This window comes from Physella acuta, unplaced genomic scaffold (genome assembly GCF_028476545.2).
Source record: "Physella acuta isolate Inbredline_101_S28 unplaced genomic scaffold, ASM2847654v3 ptg000587l, whole genome shotgun sequence".
Lineage (NCBI taxonomy): Eukaryota > Metazoa > Mollusca > Gastropoda > Physidae > Physella > Physella acuta.
The window spans coordinates 42551-56701 of record NW_026732106.1 but is presented as its reverse complement, the minus strand read 5'-3'; the positions used below and the strand labels follow the sequence as shown (position 1 = coordinate 56701).

At 33.3% G+C, this 14151-nt stretch overlaps 1 protein-coding gene across 1 annotated transcript; it reads right to left on the bottom strand.

Moving 5' to 3' along the window:
- Positions 1 to 1146: 1146 nt before the first annotated feature.
- LOC131947172 (uncharacterized) lies at positions 1147 to 12625 on the bottom strand. The gene is made up of 15 exons (XM_059308308.1): positions 12387 to 12625; positions 11631 to 11736; positions 10067 to 10314; positions 9416 to 9544; positions 9051 to 9167; positions 8508 to 8671; positions 7640 to 7886; positions 7124 to 7249; positions 6645 to 6881; positions 6192 to 6339; positions 5669 to 5804; positions 3276 to 5501; positions 2878 to 2959; positions 2296 to 2497; positions 1147 to 1907 (listed from the first exon to the last, which is right to left on the bottom strand). The coding sequence occupies exons 2-15, from the start codon at positions 11686 to 11688 to the stop codon at positions 1876 to 1878; spliced, it is 4152 nt and encodes a 1383-aa protein (XP_059164291.1). The 5' UTR covers positions 11689 to 11736; positions 12387 to 12625; the 3' UTR covers positions 1147 to 1875.
- Between the last annotated feature and the right edge of the window lie 1526 nt (positions 12626 to 14151).

Here is a 14151-nt window from a genome sequence, read left to right as displayed (position 1 = left end):
TACGGGATAACAGCTGGTAAGAAGCGCTACAAACCTTTCCAACTTGGGGAGGGGGGCGCTTTTTCACAGTCAGGAATAACTATATATAGAAACGGAAAGAAGGGATCAAAATTGATAGTTCGGCACGGGTGCCAAAATGGGTCTCTACGGCTCTGGTCTAAATCATCATATTAATTGAAACGACAAATTTTCTGGACTGCCGTAGCCTTGGCTGATAATGCACATTGGCTGAATCCTATCTAGCGGTGGCTTGGCGATCTAGTGGTTTACTGGGGTGACTTATCTTCCTCCCCCTTCTTTCATTGTTTCTTTCAGGCATCTCTAGAAGGGGGGCACTGTATCATAAACATTACTGATTCATACTTCATTACAAAACAATGACTATTAGTACAATAGAATGCTAAACATGACACCATTGTTTCTTCTGCCACAGGTATTCTATTTTGTTAATGTATTATTAATATACACCTTTTATTTTTCAATTTATTTACAAATGGCAAATAAATCAACAAATAGTACAATCAAGATAAATATTGATTACAAACACTATTAATTAAGTGCACAATGTTAAATAACAAATAGTACATTTTTATTCAAAATTTAATTACCAAAGACCCTTACATCTATACAGAAATTTTTGGAAGATAAGTAATTAATTATGAATAAAGAATTTAACAAAAGCAGGACTATATTTGTTCTGTAAGAAGACAAAAGATAAATTAATGTATATACAGTTTTGATTTAACAAAATAATATCATTTGAACTAGGCATTGTAGCAATTTACAGATAGGCCTATAGTATCACAACTTTAAAGGGATAACATTTTTGCAGAAGACAAAAGGAAATTTTAATCAGATTGGGGATAATGATTTAAAAATATTGCAGGATCTCATGGGAAATCATTGTCGAATGGTAGAGTGTTTGACTGCTTCGGGTCCCTGGATAGGGTTGTAAAATGTCCCTGAGTCCACCCAACTCTGATGGGTACCTGACTTACGTTAGGGAAATTGAAAGTGGCAGGGCATTGTGCTGACCACACTATCCCTTCATATGCTGAGGTCACAGACACAGGTGAACTCTACTTCACCTGCCCTAATGGGACAACAGATTCAAAACCTAACTTAACTATATTTTTTTTACTCATAAGAAATAATGATTAAAAATAAAATATTTATAATTATTGTTGTTTAACATAAATGTTTTTTGGTTTAATGCAATTTTAATATTGCCCTACTGCTCTAGCTCAGGTTGTCATCCATACATTACATCAGATTCCTAGAAAAAATGTTTCTTGAACTAAGAAGTGAAAAAATTGATGTGTTATAAGCATAGGATGGGTATGGAAAAAAATGTGCAAATAAAACGGAAGTCATTTATGGATGACCCGTTTGTTATGTATGTACCAAAAAAATACCAAATGCCTTTATTTTATTTACTTCATAGTGAGTGAACTTATTATTTGCTAGTTTCCTTTACTTTAAAGCAAAATATATTAAATGCTCTTTATTATGAGGAAAATCAACTTAATTTTAGCAAATATATTAATCTGCTATTTAATTACATTTAAAAAAATAGTTTTTAGTTATTAACATTATTTATATTCGATTTATTTAATTAGAAACTATGAAATATAGATAAATATACAAACTTACTAATCTGGTGAGTAGGTGGTATACAGAAAGATATATTTGGGATAAAAATTTTAACATGCTTATTATATTTTTGTATTTCCATGATGGGTAACCTTTTAAAAATTATATTTAGATTTATTTAGTTCATTAAAAAATTGCTATATTTTTACAACTAATAACAATTAAAATACATGATTGCACTTATGCATAATAAAACTGTCATCATAACGTTGGTGCCTTGTTTCAGTAAAGGTCAGAATCTGCCAGTGGTCTGTCTGTAAAGAGAAAAGTATTAATCGCATTAATAGTCTTTTAGAAATTACAAAACTATATATATTAGTACACATATAATATAAATTATACATTGCATAGTATAGGCTATAAAGTTGGGATTTGCAACTCTTTTAGCTCATGCAGGCAGTATATAGGCCCTAAATCATTCACAGAGCTGTAGTTAAAGTTTATAGTTAATTCCACTTTTAACTGTAAGCTTCTATTATGTATATTATTATATTATGTATTGAAGAAACAATGTAAAAATAAATGACAGAACATTATATACATCTTTTACCCATATACATTAGTACATTCTAAAATCTCATGTGTAAAGCTATAGTTAACTAGTTAAAAACTTGTGGACAAATGAAATAAAATAAAACTTACCTCTATCTGCTTCTAATTCAGGGCCCTCTGAGCTAGTGCTCAGTGCTGACACTAATTTACTGGCCCAAGATCCATAGCCATTGTCAATAGATGTTGTGTTGCTCAAGCCTCTGGCTCCTCTCAAAATTCCCTCCCCTACTTCATCATCAGCACTAAGATCAGAAATATCATGGTCCAAGTGTTGTCTTTTGTTTTCTTCCTCCTTTTAAAAAGAGTTATGCTGATTAATAATAAACAGATGTATATAGTATATAGTATAAATTGTTGTAAAGTATCTTCTGTTAGAATTTTAGATATGTCTATTTTTCAAAAAATAAAACTGGTTACTTTAGTATTTTAATAAAAATCTTTAGGATATGCAATAGCCACCAATGAATCAAAAAAGAAAAGGTGGTTGACACAATATTAGGACAATATGTGGTAACAGAGCAAGACTTGAAATGAAGTATAACTTTATAAACTTATTAGTTTGTTGTTATGCTGTACATGAAACTGAAGTATTTTACTTTATCCAATATAATAATATGAGAAAACTATAATACTTATATAATAGATATCTATATTATATCAACTAGTACAAACTTCTAGAATTCTTTGAGTTTTCCTCAGACTGTCTGCTACCTCCTCTTGACTTAAGTATTCATGATCAGCTTCAATTGTCAACCTGAAACACATCCATGTAAATATTTGTCTAAATGAAATTTATTATTTTAGAAACTTCTTTACATTATAATATTCTATTCCAGTAAAATTACCAAATTACTTTAATAATAGACTTATATGGTAAAACAAAAGTATTAGGCCTAAAGATAAAATTGTATTTCTTTTCCTTAAAAAAATATATTCTACATTGAACATTATCAAGAGCTTAATGATTCTTATAAATACAGAAAAAGTTGAAATCAAAAGCCTTAGCAATTTTTTTCTGTGGAAAATTCTTTCATTGAACTAGGCTGATAATAAACACGAAGAGCTCTCACCTGTCATAGTTTGTTGACTGTAAAAAACGAAACTCCTCTTCATGTCCTGCTTTTTCAGGACTATCAAAACTTTCTAAGAATGAAAGGTAGTTCACATGAATATCCGGTATGGATACACTGTCTCTATGTAGATCCTTAAATAAAATTGGAAATCTTGTTCGTATCGGTGAATAGTTTTCTTCCACAACAGGTTTGCTTTCATCTTTTTTCTTTACATTTTCATTAGATCTCCTTCTTTGATATTTTTTATCAGTGCTAGAACTGAGCTTTGAAAACTGATTGGAAAGAGGATCCTCTTGAAGTGTTCTTAACATCTCAATATCTTCCAATGCCAAATAATCAGAGTCTGGGTCTGTGTCTTGATGGTGGCTGTACACAAGGGAAGGCACTGCAGTGTTCAGTTCTCTCATGGATGATGCAGGGCGTAAGAATGATGGTGATAAGAAATTCCTGCTTGAATACAAGCTCAAGCTTGATGGTCTTGTATGTGGGCTGTCAAGTTCTTGGCTGTGTCTGCTATGTAAATGTGAAGGTGCTTGGTTGGCAGACAAGGAACTAGAGTCTGACATTGTGTTGAAGTTTGCTGCCATTAAAGGCACATCTTGTCTGTTGGATGTCCAGCTAGAGCTGGGACTGAAAGAGTCCTGATCCGACCAACTGTAATTTTTTCTTTGGTCATCTCGATGTTGACTTTGTGAAGCCTCCACATCTGACATGGAGACTGGTGTTCTTTTTGGTTTTGGGGGATTTATTTCTTTTGTTTCTCCTCCAGGGAGTTGATACAGAGGTAAAATTTTCAGCTCAGAAACATACCTGCCACCAGGTAAGGCGCTGGTTCCAAATGCATGCCTGCTGTGAGGTAAAGTGCTTGAACCAGACACATACCTCCCAGTTGCAGGATTTGATTCTTGTGAAACAGCAGGTAAACTTTCTGTATTTGAACAAATGACATTTAATTCTTCCATAGATTTTGCTAAGTTTCTTTTCATTCTAAGCACAGAGTCCACAGGCCTCTCATTATGGTAGTCATCTGTTCTGTAATCAATGTGTTGTGCCCGTGGTCTCAAGTCTAGTGTAGAGACTGAATGCTTTGAGGAGCTGAGATTACCAACTGGTCTGTGACTTTTATTTAAAGTGCTGTCTGATAGCAGGGCAGTAACTCTCTTCAGCTTTTCCGTGTTATTTAAATCACTTGAGGAGATCTCTCGAATTCTTTTTACTAGGTTGTCATAGGGATCAATTATATCAAAATCAGATGTAGGTGAATTTTTCACTTGATATTGATTTTCTAAATGATACGGCATCTTGCCTATTTCATCAAATTTAAATGTAGACTCAGAGCCTTGTTTGATCTCTTTAGGGGTGAAGGTCAGACGAATAAATCTCTCATTAACATTAGGGGGAGTAAACTTATCAATCTGCTTTTCTTCTTCTTGCATAGTGTGAGATAATTTTCTAGCTGCAGGACCAGAATCAGATTCTGGGGGCTCAGGAGTTGGTTCTGTTTGGTTTTGGAAACTGATTTCATCATTTCCATTACTGGACTCTGTCTTGCACTCTCGCTGATCAAGGTAACTGTAGTCATGGTCAGAGTTTTGACTGGCTTGTAGGTCTGTGGGATCATAGAAAGCTTGTTCATGGTGTAATACATCCTTCACTGCTTCCTTACGAGAAATAGGCCTTACGTCTTTACTGAATCCTCGAGTCCTACGTGGAAAAGCTTTTGGTTTTACATCCACTCCGCCAGATTCAGAAGTCATGGCCAGCTGTTGAGCTCCTAACACAGCTTTATCATAATCAAAAACACTCCCATCAGTACTGGAGCTGTTGAAATTGAACTCAACACTTTTAGACTTTAGCAGGTTTCTAACTGGGATTTTTCTTTGCAGTGATTTTTCAAAACTTTTCATGGCCTCTGGGCTAGCAGGTGATTCTCCTGTAGTCAATGTGAAACTCTCTTCTTGTTCATAACCTAAAGTTTTCTTATTCCTGGAACTCTTCTCTGGAACCTTGTGAGGAGGTTGTTTTGGTACAGAGTCGTTTAATGCTTGAGCTGCATCTAGCTGGGGTTTTGATTTATCTTTGGATGAGTTAGACAAGTGATGGTTAAATGGTAGTTTTTCAGTTTGTGGAGTACCAAAAAGTTCAGCTTTCCATCCAACAACAGCTGTTACTAGGCGTAGAGGAAGTCGAGTACTTGAAAGTATTCGCTGCAGCAGTCGAAGTCTGAAAATGTACATTTAAAAAAAAGTATTAGATAGTTTTTGTTATACAACATAATGAAATCAATACTTTTAAAAGTTGACCAAGTATTTGTAAATATTGAAATAAGTAATTCAGGTTTACTAAATACAATACAATGCTAGATGATTTCAAATAAAGCTTTAAGTTACCTTAGAGCTAAAGATCTAGCTTGCGCTCTAAGCTTTCTGTCCACTTGTTGAGGCGTACTTTCATCTAGTCTTTCAATGTGCTCTGGTCTTGGTGGAGGATGCCGAGATAAAAACACCCTGACTGCACCCAGCCACTCTAAAAAATTAATGCCGCCTTATAAAATTCATCTTTCAATATAAAATAATTAGGAAAACAATAACATTAGTAGGATGCTATTAAAAATAAATTTGTGAAATCTTGTGCATGTAGTGTTGTCTATATGTAATGATCATTCAAAATAAACACATTCCTAGGCCAACCTCTTTTATGAAAAAGAAAAAGCAGGCTTTGCTTAATGTTGGGTCGTAAAAGGTTTTTTTATATTTGTTTTGGACAAATTGAAAAATACAATTTTGGCACTGCTGAACAAATAAAGGCAACTTAAAATTTTTATGTTCTCTAATCTAGTGAGTTTGATCTATTGCTGACTTGTATTTAGAAGTTGCACTCTCAAGCCTATATATATTAGGTGTTTTATATTACCAGTGGGCATAAACACAAGACTTTCCACTGCTGTTGGGGAGAGGCTGTAAGCTGACAGGTCAAGTGTGGCATGTTCAGATTCTAATGTGCACCTCTGGAGCAAACTTTCAGGGATGAATTTCAAGACTTTCTTGTACCAGCTCAGTGCCTGTTAATATCCATTGTAATGATCTTTATCAATTATTTTATGTTATTTATGGGCGGGGTTTGTGGGTAAGTGAAGATGTATGAATATGGGCAATTAAGCAATATTAAAAGTTTAATTGAGGACAAAAGATTAGCGAACCGTAATTTTTTAAAATGTATGATATTTACTTATCAACACCTTAGCACTGTACAACAATTAAGATGAACTACACAGTCATCCCAAGATTTGCAAGATCCCTACAAAAATTATTTTCTGACTGGGGTGTTTTGGGGCCTTTAATATGACATGCCAGCATTCTTACAAACCTTTTCAAAGAGGAGATGGAAGATGTGAATGTTGACATAAAGCTGTTGCAGGTGTTGGAGCTGTAAGGCAAATGGTTGTATACTGGTGGTCAAGCAGCTGCTGATGTCACTGATATCAATGCTTCCCCCAGCAACACTGGTTAGCTGACCAGAAACAGCACCATTTATTGTGACAGCTGCACCATTCTTAAGTTTCTGAACAGCTTCTAGTATTTCTGTGGCTTGACTAAGTAGCTCCTGTAAAAATATAATATGTGTTATTATGGTGAAAAAGTAAACCCCTCATTCATGTGTACATAGGGGCAAACAAAGTTTAATATACATTATATTATATGGAATACCAATGTCTTAGCCATTGTAGAATATAAAATTAAAGTAGTTCTATATTATTAAAAAATATACTACTGTTGTCTTGTAACAAAAGTTTTAGTTTTTTATAGGGCTGTGTAAGGCTTTCTTAGTTGCTGTGTCAGGCTTACCTTGGCAGGTTCATAAAGAGTTGTGGTGAAATGGGCTCTGTACAGCTCAGCTTGGCTTAATGTTTTCCCTACAATTGGATGCTCTTGTAGTAGAGGGTGGTAATGTTCCCAGATTTTGCGTTCAATCTTCAAAGTAAAATATTTAAAAAATCAGAAATGAATAAGTTTAATTCAGTGACCCATAATACAAATATTAAGTTGGCTCAGAATATTCAGTTTATAAAATCTGTCACCACAAAAATCTAATAGATTAAGCATGATGTCAGAGATAAAAAATTCTGCAAACAGAAAAAAAAAAAGTAAAAAGTATTATGTAATTAAACAAAAAAAAAGGTATAAACTGAATTATCACTAATAATCAAGTAGGTTTTTTTAATATGGTAAGTAGTCTATGTAAGATCAATATCTGTAATCAGATATCATTGATATAAGTTTATGACGCTATGATTATGCACTATTAATATTATTAAAAAACTTAGTTAGTATTTTAGGAAAAGTATCAAACAAATTATTTGCCTCTTTGGCTCTTTCTCTGTGCTTATATAGTTTTATCAAAAGTGTCAGTCTGTTTTCTGTGGTTTTCCAAGCTTCTTCTAGGTCAGAATTCCAACAATTAAGGGCAGAATACAAATCACGCAGGTGTAATTTAAATCCTTCGAGAAGATTTGGGTGGACTGATGACAACTGACTGTCAGTTGCTGGATTTTCCAATAGGAAAAGGGTCTGCTTGCTTAGTGTAAGGTATAGTGGTAGTGATGAATCTCTAAAGAAAAAATCAATTTCATGTAAAAATTAGTTGGGCTCTTATTAGAGAGTAGTAATAAGGAATTTACAGCTTCCAGATAGATAAAAAAATGTAATCTTATGCAAATAGACTACAGATCAATAGATTTTCTTTGAACTTTGAAACTCATCCAACTATGCTAATTAGAAGCAGGATACTGTAACAGGTGAATTGCTACTAACTGAGCTACAGGATAATGACTAGCAAAAAGGGATTTACGCTGTCAAGTTTATTAGATTGTGTATGTAATTAGTAAACTCCTCCTATTCAATACCATTCCTTAAAGGGCAAAAGTTATTTTGGTAGCTGATATTTAGAGTTGAAGGGGAAAAAAATTCCTGAATGTGGGCATTATAACTATTTACTTTATATTATATCGAATACGAATAACACGTATGGCCAAGAGGCTAAAAATGAATGAATGCTTACCTAGCATAAATCTAAATAACATGAAAACAAATGAACATTGAAGGAAGTGATAGAATAATTTATTGTCAGAAACTGTATCACTAGTGCCTAATCATTAAAAAAGTCGTGTTTTCAATTAATGCAGCTTTACTTTTAACCAATTCATATGTATTTAAAACAAGGAAAACTTACGAAATAATGATATGGTACTTTTCTATCAGATCTGCTAGAAGCTGCTGCAGTTGATTAGAAGTCTGGCCGTCTGTCTCATACTCATGTAGCAGATCAACTCTGTCTTTCACACTGGGTAGTTTGGTCATTACGTTGGCACAGTCTTCAATACACCTGATAACCACCTGAATAAAATGTCACATGCTAAAAATGATGGAATAACTCCCTAAGAAGATAGGACTTCATTTTACTAAGCAAAATCTGCAGGACATCATCTGTTCCCTTCTGTGCCCAAAACACATGGGACCACATGCAGACATACATAAGGCTAATTTTTCTTTTAATATTGCTACCCCAACCCTAACTCAATTCCTGATTCTAGACTGGACCCATATTCTCTCTAGTCATAACTATAATCCTAATTGAGACACTGTTACAAAAAGCTCTCATAACTGCTAGCATTTTATAATAACTCTTACCTATGTAAGAAGCATATAAAGGTTAGTAAGGTTAAATTAAAAATTTAATTATTCAACAATAGCCAGACTTTTCTTCAGTTCTTACATTGTACAAGTGCATCCACGCAGTATGGTTGTACTGAAGTGTACCAAAGAAATCCACAGTAAGCTGAGATACATCAATCTGATTGTGAAGCTCTTGGATTGTTTTGAAAAGTAGGATCTTCAGGGATAAAAAAACAAGTATATCAATTTGATAAATAATGTTTATTTTATGCACCTGATGCATTCATAGTCATTAATAATGGCCTCCTATGGGATTATCCTTTTATTATTTAGACTATACTTTTTTACAATGGCAAGAAGAATAAATAATATTTTTCCAATTAAAAAAACCATGATGAACAGTATTTAATACAACAAATTTTAAAAGACCGAACTGCCAACTTTATTGTAAAATAAATATTTTACCTTAAAAAGTGGAATCCTAGGCCTTGATTTGCTTGGCTTTAAACCAAGCAATTTTTTGAGGATGTGTGATTTACTTTTTTTTACAGGGCTTAGAAAGTAAACGGCACTAATTGTTCCTCTGCTATGATGCTTTAATGTAGAACAAATGTTTTTTAATATTTATAATAATTGTAAAAGGATACATAAGATATTTATATTAACTTTTATATCAGTTATTTTATAAAGATTTGTAGTAAAGATTTTAAATTACAATTGTTCATAGTAATTTTTAAAGTAGACTTATTTCCATTCCTCTATTGATGCGGCTGTTTCCTAAATCTCACAAAATCATTTTAGTAAGTTATTAAATTAAGTCCTTTTTAAAAAGTATGACTAACATTTACAAAGTGTGTCAATTAGACTAATAATAATGCACCTAGGGCCTAAATATTAATATACTTCGGATATTTAATTTGAATATTATATAAAATATATACAGATTACACATCTAACACTCTATTCTTAATAAATAAGCCTAATAGTAATAATCAATTTGAAAATTAAAAGGACTTTGACTATAGGCCTATATACTATATAATAATATATAGTATATAGTAATAGTACTACAATATAATTATAACTTGCTATTTTCTTTTTACTATTTATTTTTACCTCAGTTGCTTCTAAGCTTTCAATAATCTGAGTAATAGCATCTGTAGATGCATTTCTCAGATCTGCAAGACATGCAAGTGAATTTTGACTGTTTGCAGGCAAGCTTTCCTTTGATGTTTTATGACTTTTGGCTATTTTGGCCAAGTGGAGGATCAGGGCAGACAACTCCCCAAAGCCCCATTGCTGAAGTTCTTCTAGCCTGTTTGTTGGAATTGTCAGCAGAAAGTTTCCATATTTGTCTTGGCCGCCTAAAAAAAACAATTTTGTAATTAGATCTAGATTCTAGATCTACATTTTTAACTCAAAATTAATGACAATTTGTTCTAATGTAAGAAAAACCTCAACGAAACTTATCCCCCCCCCCCCCAAAAAAAAAAAACACTTTTTACTAGGCCCATCTCTTTTTCAATCATTACTTATACTACTTAGATCTAATAAAGATAACTTTATATTTATTTTTCATTTTCAAATGTAAAGAGTTTATTTCAAACTAACAAGGGCTCAAGGCCTACTTAGGCATTAATTAAATGATGTGTATTAGTAGGCTACACAGTGTACATTCTAATTTGATTTTTATACAACTTGATTTAGACCTAGAGTGTTAGAATCTTAGTTACCAGTTACAAGCCTTAGACTTAATACTAGACATTTAGAGACAAATTATTTTTAATTTTAGCGCTATTTTAGGCATTTTTCAGAGTTGGCTTTCTTTACTCTTGTTTAATAGATCCAGATCTAAATTTTGTAGGCTACTAAATCGTCTATACTCAAGCGGAAATCGCCGATAACAATAATATTAATTAGGCCTGCTAACACTACTAAATATGATTAATTTTGGCGAATTGATCAATAACAGAATGAGTTAATTAATTAGGCCTATCGTTAAATACAATGCTACTCAATGTTGTATTGCCAAGTTGGCTGGTATATTTAAGAATAAATATATATATGCTACAAATAGTTATGTCGAAGTCACAGCACATTTAGCCTATTTTAATTAATACATTCCAGAGGCGTAGCGACCCTTCCCGGCGCCCGGGGACATACTTTCAATTTGGCGCCCCCCTCGGGAGCAAATTTTCGATTTGCACCCCCCCCCCCTCGAACTTTTCATTTGCACCCCCCCCCTCAAGCTTTCGATTTGCACCCCCCCTCGAACTTTTCATTTGCACCCCCCTCAAACTTTCAATTTGGCGCCCCCCCTAAGGTCGGCGCCCGGGGACATATGTCCCCCCCCCCGCCCCCCCCCCCCTCGCTACGCCTCTGATACATTCCATATCAACTCTGTTATCATTAAAAGTCTAATAACTTTGAAAATATGACCTAACAAGCCCACCACAGGTGTAGGCCAATAGGATTAGAATTAGATTATTAGAGATATTAAAAAAAGAAAGGGAGGTAATTACGTACGATTTAAGGCACTGCCTTAATTAATTAATAATATTATTTATTTCTACATTTAAAAAAATAAAAGCTAGTTTAATATATCAATTATTAATTAAATATAAAATTAAATGTGTTTATTTTTTTTATTTTTTTTTTTGTAGATTTGGGTTTCAACTACCTGACAATATCATAAGTCCCCTCTCTAGTGAGTTGTCTTTCCTTGCTTCTTCTAGCATGTTTGAATTGAAAAAGCTGTCTGCTATAATATGTAAATAAATTTGTTTCTGAAAAAGTATAAGGAACAAAAACAGCAAGTGAGAAATATAGAGCAAATTTCTGAAGGTATAAGCTTCTAACCTGTTAAGCAGGCCCATGTCTAATGACTTATTAAGGGGTAGTCCATTAATGATGTCACGCGCGGCGATAATACCTGCCTCCCTTATCGTCATGTGCTGTCGGGCCCTACTAAGTAGCTTCACGAATATCCCCCCCCCCCCCAATCCCCCAAAATAAATTTAATCATAGCGTCTATTATCTGAGTTTTTCATCAGTTGTGAAATCGTCACAAAAATATAATAAATTTAAATGAATTATTTATTTTTTCATCATATTGTTTTTTTTTTTTAATTTAGATCGTCAAATAAACTCCCCCCCACCCCCATTTCTCCCTTATATCTAGATCTATGTGTATATGACTAAATTTTTAATTACAAGATAAATCAAATGAGAACCATTATTTACTTTGAAAGCAAATTTTAAAATATTTAGAAGTTTAATTGTAATTTGATATTTACAACGGATCCAAAAAGCACTTCATGTAAAATATGGTCTACGTCTAAAAAATTTAAAAATAATGATGCTGGTTCGTTACTAAAAATAACCTCACTAAAATAGAAAGATTTCTAAACATAATTACCTGCAACTAGAAACATACCTAGCCGTTCTTTGATGTGGTCACAACTTTTAATAAAACGTCCATGTATTTTAATTGAACAGGATAAGTCCACCGCTAAACAGTTTTCACCATATTTCCAAAGGTCAGAAAAAACTAGATACGCATACAGCAACTACTAGCTAGATCTAGTATGAGTGTAATTAAATCTTATTTTGAAATTCCACTAAACACTAACCAAACACATCCCCTCAGCTTCTACTGACGTAATCCCATTTGAATCACCAACTGTGTTTGCAGTGTATAAAAACTAGGCTATACCGATAAAAATGCGTAGAAAAAAACAAAACACACACGAAAAAAATACTATTCCTCGTATTACAACAAAGGTGTGTCTTTAGGGGTAGTGGAGGGAGAAGAAATGACACAACATCAATCGACGACGCATTAGAGGCGGGTCTACATTTAAATTTAAAATATAAAGTTCAATGCCTTTTAAAATGAACAGACCATCTGCTGTAAGCTTCATTTAAATTATCTAGATTACAGCGATAGTAAAATTCTATTATCGTTTAAAATAATGGACAGGCGTGACCCAGTCTACGCCCCTGACGTACACATGTTGCGTCCACATTATGGAGAGCTCTCACACGCTTACACGACAACGACAATAAACACGCAAGTAGGTCGATTGAATTACAGTTATTGGAAGAAAATCTATCATTTACAATACGTCGGTTGCATTGGAAAGTTGTTATCTCTAGCCACTAAATTTTAACCCACCTGAAAAAATAACATAGGCTTCTAAACGTAAATTGCAGCATTTAAAATGCTTAATTATAGTTGTTAATTTATTGCAGTTTACTGAGTACCACAAACATATTGATGATTTATTAAAAATACAATATTTTATAGTTATTTTTAAAAAAGCAAAGAATAATAATGATAATGTTAAAAAATAAAACAAACATATAGATCTAATAAATTTTGGTTTCGAAGCTTTTGCTCTTTATACAATGCATGCTTACCGTGTTTAAAATAATGTATCTCATAGTTGAGTACTCCGCTTAAAACACACGATGCAACAGCTGAGACTGTACATACACACGTGCTCGATTAAGCGGGCGTGTTGGGGTGAGGCCAGGTGTTTCATATAAAAACCTACGACCCACCTAACCATATTGATCTGCCCTAAGAGACCCATGAGTATGCGTAGAGTTAGTCACAGTTTTTCCTCTTCAAAAGCAAAGAAGCGAAAATAAAGTATTTAAATAAACGTAATCCAAAGAGATTACCGTTTGTATTGGCCTGGTTTAGTGTAGGCTACAAGTAGCGAAGTAAAGATCAAAAGCCCCCAACGGGATTAAATATTTCAAAAATTAAAATTGTCAATAGTCATTAACTAAATGACGTCAGAATATGGAGGGGAGCGGTGGGTTCAAATTTCTGTGACAATGTGTGACAAGGGTGGGGTGATGTGTGGAGATCAGAAAGTTTGACGTCACACTTTTGCTTGACATACACTTTAAAAAACTTGAATTTAACATTATTTTCGGGCTATTTATATATGCCTTTTTAACTAAATTTTAATAATAATTAATAAAACAAATAGATTAATAAAATGTTTATGCAGCTCATTTATCATTCATATTGCCAGACAATAGAGAGGGTGCAGGGGAATTTTTTTTTAAATAGCGAGGTGCCACGGTAGCTCTTTTATTATATGCAGTATTATTTCTCATAAAGAACTTGTTTATATAATTTACTATTTACATTCATTTAGAGGTCGTCAGGTCAATTGTAAAAT

Bases quoted from the DNA above. Each gene is read 5' to 3' on its own strand.
- LOC131947172 (XM_059308308.1), bottom strand. From the start codon at position 11,688: ATGCTAGAAGAAGCAAGGAAAGACAACTCACTAGAGAGGGGACTTATG. The intron at 7,250-7,639 runs GCAAATAATTTG...TTTACTTTGAAG, and splicing joins ACAGAGAAAGAGCCAAAGAG to ATTGAACGCAAAATCTGGGA. The intron at 2,498-2,877 runs GTTTGTACTAGT...TCTTTTTAAAAG, and splicing joins AAACTCAAAGAATTCTAGAA to GAGGAAGAAAACAAAAGACA.